General features: G+C 42.6%; 1 protein-coding gene across 1 annotated transcript in view; it reads left to right on the top strand.

The window, feature by feature from the left end:
* The first annotated feature begins 241 nt into the window (after positions 1-241).
* VSTM4 (V-set and transmembrane domain containing 4) overlaps positions 242-14,073 on the top strand; it is a 97,151-nt gene continuing 83,319 nt past the window's right edge. Inside the window, exons 1-2 of the mRNA XM_039872352.1 lie at positions 242-330; positions 6,287-6,685. Of these exons, the coding sequence (XP_039728286.1) occupies positions 276-330; positions 6,287-6,685 (454 nt within the window). The 5' untranslated portion in view covers positions 242-275. The remainder of the gene's footprint in view (positions 331-6,286; positions 6,686-14,073) is intronic.

Genomic DNA, 14,073 nt, shown 5'->3' with positions numbered 1-14,073 from the left:
GTATTCCATGTGTCCAGTCATCACCTCTCAGAACCTCAGTTTTCTCATCTGTGAAATGGGAGTGATGAAAATGAGACACCCGCAGATATCGAGAGAATGATCGCGGGGAGCGCGCTCTTGCCCAGGGCGGCCGGAGGCACACCGAAGTCCGGCCAGCGGGGCGGGCCGGGCCCGGCCCGGGCCGGGGCCGGGGGCGGGCGCGGGGCGGGCTGGGAGGCCAGGCAGGGCGGGCGGCGGCGCGGCTCCGCGTCACAGCGCCGGGCCGCGGCGGGGAGATGCGGCTGCTGGCACTGACCGCGGCCGTGCTGCTGGCGCGGGCTCCGTCCCCAGGTAAGCGCGGCGGGCCGGGAGGGCAGGGCAGGCAGACCATGGCTCCGCGACCCCGCGGGCTGGGCGGCTGGGCCTCGGGGCTCGGGCCTGCCGCCTCTGGGCCTCCCTCTACCCGTGCGCGCCGGAGGGCCCGGGTTTGCGCTGTCCCTGTCGCCGCGCGGATGCCTGACAGAGGGCGCAGACTGCGGCCCCCTTTCTTCCCTCCTCGGCCGGGGCCCCAGTGCTCCTCAGAGAGGCTCAGAACAGCCCCCTTCCAAGGGCCAGGCCTTTGAGTTGAAGATTTAAGCCAGAACGAGCGAGCCCAGTTGTTGGTTTGTCTTCTTTTTTCTCCAAAACAGTTAAGACCGACAACTGTTGGCAGGTTTGTCTGAGCAGCAACTTCTCTTTAACTCTCTTCAGAGCTCTCCTTAGCAGACTCTGTCTGAAGGAACTGGATCTCCTGGATGGTGTTGGGGACTGGGGCAGTGTGCGATGACCAGACCTGGCGAGATAGAGTATCCACTGCTGGATGAAATGGGGCCATTTACAAAGCACCCTGCCTTAAGGGCAGCCTCTAACCACACTGCTGGCTTTCATTTCAGGGTTTCTGCTCTCATTTTTAAGTTGCTAAAGAATTTTCTCTCTATTCCTCAGGGCTGAAGGGGTCATGCTGGCTAGAATAATAGTAATAATAAGTGTATCAATGTCTCTCATGTTTCCCAGGAGCCTGGAGCCTATTGGTTGCCAGGTGTAGTGCTGCACAGTTATTTAATCACAACAAAACTTCAAAGTAATAATGAGGAGCAAATATTTCTATATCCAGGTACTTTGGAAACATTAACTCGGTTAAACTTGCCAATAACTTCTGAGGGAGGTGTTATTATTGTCCCCATTTTGTAGGTGAGGAAACTGGGGCACCGCGTGAATTAACTTGCCTTGAGTTACAAGCCTTGTAAGTGGTGGAGTTGGGATTTGAACCCAGGAAACCTAGCTCTAGACTCTGCCCATACTGGCTAAGCTTTGTTGCTATAGTTTTGTAAACAAGAAGGCTGATGCTCAGAGTTAAGTAATATCCCAATTATGACCCAGCTACAAGTGGTGGAGCTGGCCTTTGAGCCAGCATAGATCAGTGTCTGGGGAGGAGTGACTTGGATTACCAGGGTGGGAAGAAATTCACCCCTTATCCCCTGGGTACCAGTGCAGTGCGGTTTCCAGTGAACCTGAAATCAGCACTGTGGGAAATACTCCATTCATCATTGCCACTGTCTTACCTGACAATGGCTGCAGGTTTGACTGGGATGGGCCAGGTTTTTGTCTCCCAGGCTCCATTAATACCTTCCTAATTGTAGGTACTGTCAGAGAGGGTGCCCCCACAGAGTGACTTTTGGGGTTAGGGACATTCTCATGTTCCAGGAGACATCAGGAGCCTTAAGAGCTGGAATTCAGGATTCTTTAGAGTCTGCCCTGGCTGTGCCTAAGGTTATGCCTCGATAACGATGACAGTTCCCACTTGTCTAGCACTCACCATGTGCCATCCATTCCTCTAAAGTTTTCACCTACGACTCCTTGTCACCATCCTCCAAGGGAGGGCCTAGCAGAGCCACTTTATACATAAGTCTGGACTCTTAACCCCTGAACTTTTCTACTTCTCTATTTTGGGACAGAGCAGGACCTTAGCAATCACCTGGTCCCACCTCTCATTTTACGGAAGAGCAAACTGAGGGGCAAAATATTTACTAGAAACCAAGCCATTCTTCAGAGTGGTGGTTGAGAGTTGCCTCTGAAGCCATATGGCCTAGGTTTGAATTCCAGCACTGCCACATTCTGTGAGTTTGAGCAAGTGGCTTAGCCTCTTTGAGCCTCAGCTCTCTTGTCTGTAAAATGGGGATAAACATAATATGAGAGTAAATTGGGAAAATATATCTAAAGTGGAGTTCACACCCAGCAAATGTTAGTCTTTATCACTGGTCAAGGCCATGTGTTTTCCTTGATGAGAGCTGTTTTCAGATGATAGGCTTATTATGAATGCATCACCCCACAGTCTAGGTTTGGTAGCACCTCTGCTTGGTGCTTGGTAAGCACTAGCTCCTAGTGCCATGGGTTTTTAAGTAATGCAATGGTATTATTTTCAGAGATTTATTTGTCATGAATTTAGAGTACCCATTTAATAAGAATGAGATTTCCGTTGCAGGGTGGTACACACAAGTAGCATTTCTTATAAACCTAGAGGCTCCTGGCTCCCTGAAGTGAGTGGGGCAGGGTTCTCAGGATAGAAAAGAAGTATGGGACACAGAACCACTAGCACATCACTGGCCAAGCTGGAACAGAGGGACCTGGGTTTTACCCACCTCTGCATTCCAGGCAAGGCAGGTGCTTTGTCTCTGTTAGAAGTCCTACATTACCCTGCTAGGTGACTATCTTCTCTCTGTGTCTTCACATGGTCCTCCCTGCGTCTGGAAGTTGCCATCCTCCACTTTACGATGAGCATTAGAAGAAGAGAGAGAGAGGATGAAGAGTTAGTATCCTAGATGAGTAGGTTGTGTACTATTTCACTACATTGATGTCCTTTTTAGGCTGTTTTCTGAGCTGTTAGTCCTTTTCATGACATTATCCAGATAGAACAGGAAAGTTAGACTCCATTAATCTTATCCAGGACCGGACATACAATTTGTGGCATCTAGTACAAAATAAAAATGTGGAACCCGTTACTCAAAAATTATTAAACCTTCCAGAGAGCGACAGCAAAGATTAACCAAATAGGGAGCCCTTCCAAGCATAGGGCTCTATGTGACTGAATACCCAGTTTGTATACCCAGGAAGCTCTCCCTATTGACAGGACAGCATGTGTGTCACTTTCTATTGCTCTTACTTTCCCAGCTCTTAGGGCATACAAACCTCACAGCTTATGTGCATGTGGCTATGAGAGGAAGTACCGTTGGAAGGAGGGTTAATGTTAGCTGAGCTGGATGTTTAGTTAAATATTAGGAGAGAGAGGCACACAGCTTCTGCTGCACCACAGTCATCAGGCCTTGTGTGGCTCAGCAGAGAGCACAGCAGTGGAGGTCTGAGTGACAGCACATGCACACCCTGCAAAGCATGGGGCAAGCCAAAGAAACCTGGACCAAGCCAGCTACAGGATACCTACACCTGGTAAGGTAAGGGATTAGCCCTGGGCAGGGCAGAGTCTCTCCTCTCCTGGCCTAGGAAGGAGAATCGTGGAAGTCATTCTGGCCCAGGGAAGAACTAAATTTCTTGATTTGTGACCCTGCATTACAGGAAATTGAGAGCAGAGGAAGAAGACCTTTCCACTCCCCCAGGGAACCTCTGCACTCAAGAGTTCCTGGAGGCCAGAGGTCTGAGATCAAGGTGCTGGCAGAGTTGGTTTCTTCTGAGGGCTCTCTCCTTGGCTTGTAGACGACCATCTTCTCCCTGTGTCTTTACATGGTCCTCCCTCTGGGTGTGTCTGTGTTCTAATGTCCTCTTCTTATAAGAACAACAATTGTGTTGGATTAGGGTCCACCCTAATGGCATCATTTTAACTTAATCACCTGTTTAAAGGCCCTGTCTCCGAATATAGTTACATTCTGAGGCCCTGGGGTATGGGATTCAATACACAAATTTGGAGAGGATGCTATTCAGTTCATAACAAGGGTCTTTGCATTTCAGTGGGAGAAACGTGGTGAAGCCATTTGTGAGAACATGGAGCTGAACAAAGGCAGAGAGACACACTGGCAAAGAGGAAAGGAGGGCTCATCTTAGGATGAACCCATTCTCTTTTGTGGGAGCTGCTGAATTCTGGCCTGAGCTACAGAAATAGAAGGGTTACTGGTTTGCCTACAGGATGGAATCTGGCCTCCCATGGGGACTCGAGAACTTGGCACATTCCCCCGGTTTGAGTGACTATAAATAATCCCTCCTTCATGCAGTGTTAATAGGAGGAGACTGGGATGTGGGGCCGTCAGTGCTTTCATCCCACCCATATTGTTTCAATTTCCTGCCTTCCCCAGCTTTCTTTGCTTCCAGTGGGGAGCCCTTGGGGGTGGGTGGAGCTGGACTTCAGTTCTAGAAACCAGCTGCTGCATCTCTGCTGCTCTCCGCCTGCTGAACCCTGGGCAGCTGTCAGAATGGGGTCAGCCTGGTGTCTTGGTTGTGTTGCTACTCACCAGGAGCCCCCTTGCCCCTGCCCATCATGGGAGAGGGCCTTAGCAGCCAGGGAGAATGCTCTTGGACTAATTTAATATGGTGTATGGGCAAGGTGAGATTCAGGTGGGCAAGCTGGGGCAATTCCTTCCCTTTTGTCCTGGGTGAGTGACTTGTGTGGACAGTGAGATTGTTAGAGATTGTTACTAGAGAGTGTGTGCCTTACTTGGTCATCTGTTGATCTGCATTCCTGGAGTAGCTGCCTGGGCCAGCTTTGTCTTTTGTCACTGTAGGCAGAAAACCTCACTCTTATTCACAAGCTGCTTAGAGACTAGATGAGCATCAGTTCTTTTCTTCTGAATTTACTTCCATCTATTTTTTTAAGGTAATGAAATGCTGTCATGGTGTGGTAAGCTGAATAGATGTCTGTGCCCTTATCCCTGAAACTGAATGTTACCTTATATAGCAAAAGGCACTTCATGATGTGATTAAGTTAAGGGCCATGTAGTGTCCCTGTAGAATTCTGGTAGGCCTGGCTTCTAAGAGATGAGAAAATTAAAGGACATTGACCTTCAAGTCATGTTTCTCAAGGTGTTCAGTTTATTAAATCAATAGTGGAAACCATACAAGAGGAGGAGCTTATTGGCACCCCCACCCCACTCTGACACACACAAGGCCTCACCTTGTTGACTCACAGCCTCTTCATAGTGTAAGGTTCAGTTCTCTGATCTCTTTGTCATCCTTTCTCCTTACTCACCTGCAGCATTGACTAAGGTTCAGAGATTTTGGTGACTCTGACATCAGGGCCCAAGCCTCTACTTTTGACCAGGTAATCTTTGAGAGACATTTATAATCTGAGATGACCCCAGGATATTTGCTTTTGCAGTGGGGTAAGCAGGGAATGGTGCTTCCTGGAATTGTGCACTGGGCCTCACAGGGGTGAAGATCTGGAACCTGGTGAGAAGATAGTCCTACTTGGACAGAGCTGTTTCTGGTCATCCTGTGCAAAGCATCGTTTCTGGGCTCTTACTGCCAGAGAATGGCGCCACCCATGAGGGCAGCCCAGTAGTTACCTTGCACAATCCAGAAGGGCAGCCCTTTGAGTGGGTCTAATTAAGCAAAGAACAGGAAATGGTCTACAAGGCCTGGAATTCTGGAGCATCTTTTGTGGGGTTGGGAAGTTTTCTCACCCCTCCCTGTTCTTGGGCTTATCATTCTTTATTCCTGCACTTCAACTCTGAATCTAAAGAGACTTAGAGCAAGAAACTGAGAAACCTCTGCGGTTCTAGTTCCCAGTACTAGTTGAACTCATGGCTAACCAGTGAATGCTGCTAATCTGCCTTGTTGACAGTTGAAATAGCTGTGATAGGAAAAGGGCTTAGAAAGGCAGCACTTGGCATTGCCCACTCAGGTAGTTTGTGAAACTGATCCAAGCAGGCTTTGGGGAGGAGGGCAAGGGGGATGGACAAGGGCTGGAAATGTTTAAGATATTCCAAAAACCAAATATTTATGTAAAATCTCCTGAATTTTAAACATCAGTAACTATAATTAAAAAAAAAAGTTAAATACCTCTGGGCCAGGTGGTCAATGGCAACCCACGTGAGTGGGATCCCCTCATAGAAGAGGACATGGGTGCTCACAGAGGCTCCCCGAGAAGGAACTCTCCTTCTGGCCATCGTGAAGGCAGAAGTTGAGCATGGAGGGGCTGGGGCAGCCTAACTCTCTGGCCATGCAGATCACATTGGCTCCTGAGGAAAAGACGCACTGTGTATCAACCTGTAGAAATGCTGTGGCTTTTCTCATTTTCTTCCTTCCTTTTTTTTTTTTTTTCCTGCAGAGGTCTGTGGGGCCCTCAATGTCACTGTGTCCCCAGGGCCCGTGGTTGACTACTTGGAGGGGGAAAATGCCACTCTTCTCTGCCATGTCTCTCAGAAGAGGCGGAAGGACAGCTTGCTGGCTGTACGCTGGTTCTTTGCACGCCCTGACTCCCAAGAGGCCTTGATGGTTAAGATGACCAAGCTCCGGATAGTGCAGTACTATGGGAATTTCAGCCGCAGCACCTATCGGCAGAGGCTGCGCCTCCTGGAGGAGAGGCGTGGGGCACTCTATAGGCTCTCCATTTTGACCCTTCAACCAGCGGACCAAGGACATTATGTCTGCAAAGTTCAGGAAATCAGCAAGCACAGGAATAAGTGGACGGCCTGGTCTAATGGCTCCTCAGAGATGGAAATGAGAGGTAAGTGCATCTGTTTTCTGCGGAGAGGTGCTGGGAACAGGTCAGTGGGCCTCCCTATAGTCAGCCAAGCAGGGGCCTCCAGGATGGCTCTGCTGAGCTAGAACACATCTTCTTGGCCTCTGAGGGCCACAACCATATGAGCTAGGCCATGGAGGTGAGGAAAGATTTTTTTTGTGAATGCTAGGCTGACTCATATTGTAGATGTGAAAGCCAGGACAGAAAGGAACAAGAGCTTAGCCCCATGCTGCCCTGTCCACCCTCTAAGCAAAATCTCCTTCAATTCTGAAAGATGCGACTGGCCGTCTGCTTCATCTCCAGCTTAAGTCTATGCAGCCTTGATTGCTTTGGCCATGGGGTGCTGGGAACCCACGGGAGGTGGCACCCATTGAAAGGTCCTGATGTCAGTTGCCAGGCCTCCGAGCAGGGAAGACTGGTGGCTCTGATCTGTTGCTCAAAGGAACTGATCGAAGACCCAAGCTGTAATAGCTCACTGAGAAATTCACCCAAAGGTGGGCAAAGGACCAGAGATTGCCCTCCCTTCCTGGAGAAAGATAGAAGGTGTGGGCCGTGTTCTGGAATATCATAGCTACCAAGTGCCATATTTGAAGGTTATCATTTTTTATCATAAATGTTCTATCCAAGAAGATGCGTCTCACAGTTTTAATAAGAATTGCTATTGTGTGCTAAAGTTACATCTTTGATTGCTTTGAATTTAGTCTGGCACAAGATCAGAGGATCATAAAATAAAGCTGATAGTCCCAAATATGAAAAATAATCTAATTTTATTATATACAATATTAAAGGCATTAGTGATGTTGTTTTGATAAGCTTTTTTCAAGGAATAAAGCTCATTCATGAAAAGTATTTTTAATATCCTATATGAATAAAGTACATGTTAAAGTTAATAATTTGCATAGTCTTTAAGCAGTCAAACTTTGTCCTTGGAGTTTGCTTATTGTAATGTTCTTAAGCACAGAATGATATATTATCTGAAATGTTGTGTGCCTTTTCTCCTTAAACCAATTAATTCAAGAGAATCAATGAGTATTAATATAAATATATATTTTGGCACAGAAAACAGAAAAATACATCCGATGACCAAAAGCTGAGGAGGAAATCCACTCTGAAGATCACTTGGCTCTGAAATATAAGATTGTATATATGTCCTTTTGATTTTTATGTCACAGTATATTCTGGAGCTGCACACTAAATCTCTCAGCAGTAAGGGCTCTCTGTCAATTAGAATAGATAAAAAGGTTCCCTACATTCAAATGAATGCAGTCATTTAGTTCATTAATGTGAATATACTTTCAGTGAGTAAAGCAGATTCCTTCCAGAACATTTAGATGTGTACTTGTTCCAGAAAGCTGAGGTAGTTCATAAGAGTTTACTGGAAATAAAACATTTACATCCCCTTCCTCTCCTCCTCTCCACTTCCCTTCTCCTCTTTCTTCCTCCCAGCCCTCCACTGTCTTCTTCCTCCTCCCCATGGCCCTGCCAGAGGCTAAGGAAGTGTGAGGAACAGGAAGTTCTGTGGCACAGCAGACACAGCAAGGGAGGCTCACCTCTCCCACCTATGGCGTCCTATGGCTTCTGTTTTAGCACTGTTTATACAACATTGTATAGTCATACCAGTGTTTTTGTAAGCTGCTGTGGCACAGGGATGATGTAAAAGACAATATATGTAAAAGTTTCAAACAGTGTTAAAACTAAAATGTGAGTCTTTTCCCTGCTTATACCCTAATATCATTTCCATTGCCATTCCCAGAAGTAATCATTATCAATTATTGGTTTAAATTTTTCAAATCCCTCTCCTATTGGCATTCATGCATACCCACAGACATATATTTTAACAACACTACACTTAATGCTTTATAAGTATTGGTGATGATATTATATGTACTTTTTTGTAATTGATATTATATAGCAAGACAATACCAAACTACATCCCACCATTCCTCAGTGATGAAAACTTAAGGAACTTCTAATTTTTTATTAACACAACCAGTGCTTCAGTGAACATTTTTGTATACTTTTCTAAGTGTTTCTGTTGGTTATATTCCTAGAAAAAGAATTGCTGGGCCTAAGGCTATGCATATTTAAATTTTTAATAAATAATGCCAAAATGCTCTCCAAAAAGACTTTACAAATTTATACTCTGATCATCTTTGCATGATAATATCTATTTCTCTGAAGCCTTATTAACTATGAATATTATTAATCTTTTCCATTATTTATCACAATGATGAGAAAAATATTTGATTCTTTTAATTTCAATTATATTCAATACAATTTAATTTAAATTATTGTATTCAATTAGTAGTGAAGCTGTACATCTCTTCATGTTTAATGACTATGAAAAATTTTCTTCTATCCATTGCCTGTCCATAACCTTTGCCTATTTTTCAACTGCATCCTGTATTTTTCATATATATATATATATATATAAATATATATATATATATATATATATTCTGATCATTAATTAGTTAGCTATCGTATATGGTGCAATTTTTTAATTTATTATTTGTCTTTATGCTTTATTTATTTGTTTTTACCATATAAATATTTTACATTTTCAGGATATTTATGTAGTCAAATTTGTCATTTTTTTCCCTTTATGGTATTCCTTTTTCCAGTTGTATTATTTTATTGAGATATAAATTATATTCAATAAATTGCATAGTATCTTCATTTTATATCTTATCTAGGAAGGTATTTCTCACCCTAAGCTTATAAAGTGTTTTACATATTTTTCTTCAATATTTTTTTCTGGCTTTATTGAAATGTAATAGACAATTAGTTGCTCATATTTACATTGTACAATTTAACAAGTTTTTTTTCAGTTATAGTTGGCATACAATAATATGCCAATTCAGTTGTACAGAATAGTGATCAGAGATCCATATGCTCACAAAACAATCACCCCACTAAATCTAGTACTATTCTTCCCCCTTACATATTTATTATAACATTATTAACCATCTTCCCCATGCTACACTCTACATCTCCATGTCTATTCTGCAACTGTCTATTCGTACCTCTTAATCTCTTTGCCTTTTTTTTGCCATCTCTCCCAATTCCCCTCCCATCTAGTAGCCCTCAAAATATTCTCTTTATCTATGAGTTTATTTCTACTTTTGTTGTTGTTGTTTATTTTGTTTAGATTCCACATAAACATGAAATCATGTGATATTTGTCTTTCTCTATCCAACCCATTTTATTCAGCAGAATATCCTCTAGGTCCATCAAGGCAATATCTTTTTCCATTCCCTTCTTTTTAGTCTATGTGTGTCTTTTAATTTAAAGTGAGTCTCTTGTAGGCAGCATACATAGGGGTCTTGTTTTCTTATCCATTCAGCCACTCTATCTTTTTGTTGGAGCACTTAAATCTTCTCCATTTGAGGTACTTGTTGATAGGAATGTAGTTATCACCATTCTTTATTCCTGCTTATGATACGTGGTTTTTCTTCTTAAAGAAGTCCCTCTAACATTTTCTGTAATACTGGTTTGGTGCTGATAAATTCCTTTAGCTTATTTTTGTCTGGGAAGTTATCTGTTCTTTGACTCTAAATGACAGTTTTGCAGGATAAGTATTCTTGGTTGTAGATCCTGGGTTTTCATCACGTTGAATATTTTGCGCCAAGTCCTTCTGTCCCACATAGTTTCTTTCCAGAAATCAGCTGACAGTCTTATGAGTGCTCCCTTGTAGATAACTAATTGCTTTTCTCTTGCTACTTTTAAGATTCTCTCTTTGTATTTAACCTTTGGCATTTAAATTATGATGTGTCTTGATGTGGGCCCCTTTGGATTCCTCTTTCTTGAGACACTGAATTTCCTGGGGTTGTATGTCTATTTCCTTCACCAGGTGAGGGAAGTTTTCTATCATTATTTAAATAGCTCTTTAACATCTTTTCTATCATTATTTAAATAGCTCTTTAACATCTTGTTTCCCTACAAGTACCCCTATGACATGGATATTTTTATATTTAATGGTGTTCCATAAGCTCCTTAAATTATTATTATAGTCTTGGCTTCTTTTTTCTTGCCATTCTTATGACTGTCTTTGACTTCCCCATCCTCTATATCAGTGGTTTGATCCTCTTCTTTATACATTCTCTTTATTCCATCTAATGTACTCTTCATCTCAAATAATGTTCTTCATTTCTGACTGGTTCTCTTTTATAATTTCCAATTTAATTTTTATGTTTTTTCTTTTTAATCTCTTTGTTAAAGTTGTCACTAAATTCATCTACACTTCCCCTAAGGTCATTGAGCATCTTTATCACCAGTGTTTTTAATTCTGCATCTGTTAGATTGCTTGACACAATTATTCCTGGATCTCTGTTCTGTTCTCTCCTATGGTTTCTGCTTCTTTGTCTTCACATTTTGGCTGCCTTTCTGTGTCTGTTTCTATGTACTAAGCAAAGTTCCTAAGTCTCATGGTCTTAGTAGTGCAGCTTTGTGTGGTAGGTGTCCAGTGGCACAGTCCTGAGAGAAGTTCAGCTGCAGGCCAAGTTTAGCCCAGGCTGTGCCCCTCTGGGGCTGCCTGTTAAGATTCATCAAGCAATCCACAGATGCTGTGCTTATAGTTGTCTCAAGAAGCCATGCCAGAAACCATGGTCAGCTGTTACCAGTGTGTCTCGATGTGCTCAGTAAGGAGCACCTGACTCGCCTAGACCACACCTGGAGGTGGATTGGGTGGAGCCGCGAGTTGGGAGAGGTGGAGTTTCAGGGAATTCTCTGGGCTGAGCGAACTCTATTATTCAGTTTGATGTTGTCTCAGCTACAGCGGCGCTGGGTCCATGCACTGGGTGAGAGGAGAGCTCAACAGAGGAAAAATGGATACCCTGACACTTCTGCCTGGGAGAGAGCCTCGCCTCCGTCCCTCACTCTGACAACTCAGTGTCCCCCTGTAAGTCCCTGGTGCCCCCGAGCAGCCGACCAGACACTGGTGCTCAGAGCCAGCAGGTCTGTCACTACAAAAATTCACTCATGGACACAGCCCCTTTAAGCTGTTGGCTGCCGGTGCAGTAGCTTCTGTCCCACTCAGCCACTTGGGACTAGGCAGTCTCACATCTTTGCCTCCTCCTACTGTCTACCATCCCAGGTTGATTAATTATTTCTCTCCCTAGTTGTACGGCTTCTGTTTGTCTAGATCCCAGGCAACTTTGCTTGCTCTTTGCTCTGTGTTTCTGTCACAACTTTGATTTGGTCACAAGAGGGATGAACAAGGCCTCTATCATCTACACCATTGTCCAGGGCCAACTCTTTCTTCAATATTTTTAAAGGATTAAAAGAAAGCTTTATTCCTTTATCACTTTGGAATCCACTTTTATATAAGGTATGGAGTAGCTAAGTTACTTTTTGTTTCTAAATGACTATTTTGTTGTTCCTACATTCTGTGATGATCAGATAAAATTTTCCTGTCTTGAATTGGCACATTTTTCATAAGCTAAATTCCTACATTTAAATGTAAACTCTACCTACTTCACCAATATAGCATTATTTTAGTTATTACAGAATAGGGCAAGTCTCCTTATTATTCTTTAAATACATGTCTTGCCTACTCATATACATTTAATTTTCCCTTCAGATGATTTTGCCTAATTTTATTTCTTTTTTATTTTTTTAAAATTTTTAATTAAGTTTAATGGGGTAACATTGGTTAATACAATTATAAAATTTTCAGGTGTACATTATAATTTGACATCTATATATTCTATTATGTGTTTACCACCCAAAGTCCAGTTTCCTTCAGCTACCATATATTTGATCCCCTTTACCCACTTTACCCTCCCCCTTCTCCCCAATATTTGATACCCTTTACTCCGTCTATTTCTCCCCTCCTCCCCTACCACCTACCCTCTGGTAAACACTAGTCTATAGTCCATGTCCATGAGTCTGTTTGTCCTGTTCATTTGTTTAGGTTTATATCCCACATATAAGTGATATTATGTGATTTTCAACTTTTACTGTCTGGCTTATTTCGCTGAGTATGATTATTTCAATGTCCATTTATGTTGTTGCAAATGGCAGTATTTCATCTCTTCTTATGGCTGAGTAATATTCCATTGTATATATGTACCTACAGCTTCTTTAGACAATCGTCTGTTGTAGGACACTTTGGTTGCTTCCATGTCCCAGCCACTGTGAATAATGCCGCTATGAACATCAATGTGCAAATATCTTTTCGGATATGGGCTTTCAAGTGTTTGGGGTAAATACCCAGTAGAGGGATTGCTGGATCGTATGGTAGATCGATTCTTAGTTTTTTGAGACACTTCCATATTGTTTTCATAGTGGCTGTACCCATCAGCAGTGGATAAGGGTTCTTTTTTCTCTGCATGCTCTCCAACATTTGTTATTATTTGCCCTGTTGATTATAGCTATTATAGCTATTCATTGTGGTTCTGATTTGCATTTCCCTAATAGCTAGCAATGTTGAGCATCTTTTCACATATTTGTTGACCATTTGTATGTCCTCTAGGGAGGAGTGTCTGTTCAGATCCTCTGCCCATTTTTGGATTGGATCATTTGTTTTTTGTTGTTATTGAGTTGTATGAGTTCTTTATATATTTTGGATATTAGGCTTTTATCGGAGGTGTTGCTTGCAAATATATTTTCCCATTCAGATGGTTGTCCCTTTACCTTGTTGATAGTTTGTTTTGCTGAGGAGAAGCTTTTTATTTTGATATAGTTCCATTCATTTATTTTAGCTTTTACTTCCCTTGCCTTTGAGGTCAAATTCATAGAATCTTCTTTAAGTCCAAGGTCCTTGAGTTTCGTGTCTATGTTTTCTTCTATGCACTTTATTGTTTCAGGTCTTATATTTAGGTCCTTAATCCATTTTGAGTTAATTTTGGTGTGTGGCAATAGACAACAGTCTAGTTTCATTCTTTTGCAGGTGGCTTTCCAGTTTTCCCAGCACCATTTATTGAAGAGGCGTTCCTTTCTCTGTATGGTTTTGGCCTTTTTTGTCAAAAATTATTTGCCCATATAAATATGGATTTACTTCTGGTCTCTCGATTCTGTTCCGCTGTTCCATGTGTCTGTTTTCCTGCCAATATCATGCCATTTTGATTACTGTCATTTTGTAGTATAATTTGAAATCGGGCAGAGTGATGCCTCTAGCCGCGATCTTTTTTCTCAGGATGGCTTTGCAATTTGGGGACTTTTGTGCTTCCATACAAATCTGATGATTTTTTTCCCATTTCTTTAAAAAATGCTGATGAAATTTTGATGGGAATTGCATTAAATCTGTATAATGCTTTAGGTAATATGGTCATTTGAACTATGTTGGTTCTTCCAATCTGAGAACATGGAGTATGTTTTCATTTTTTGTATCTTCGATTTCTTTCAATATGGTCTTGTAGTTTTCATTATAT

The sequence above is a fragment of the Pteropus medius genome, unplaced genomic scaffold (assembly GCF_902729225.1).
Source record: "Pteropus medius unplaced genomic scaffold, Ma_sr-lr_union100, whole genome shotgun sequence".
Lineage (NCBI taxonomy): Eukaryota > Metazoa > Chordata > Mammalia > Chiroptera > Pteropodidae > Pteropus > Pteropus medius.
This window is presented reverse-complemented; position numbering and strand designations above follow the sequence as displayed.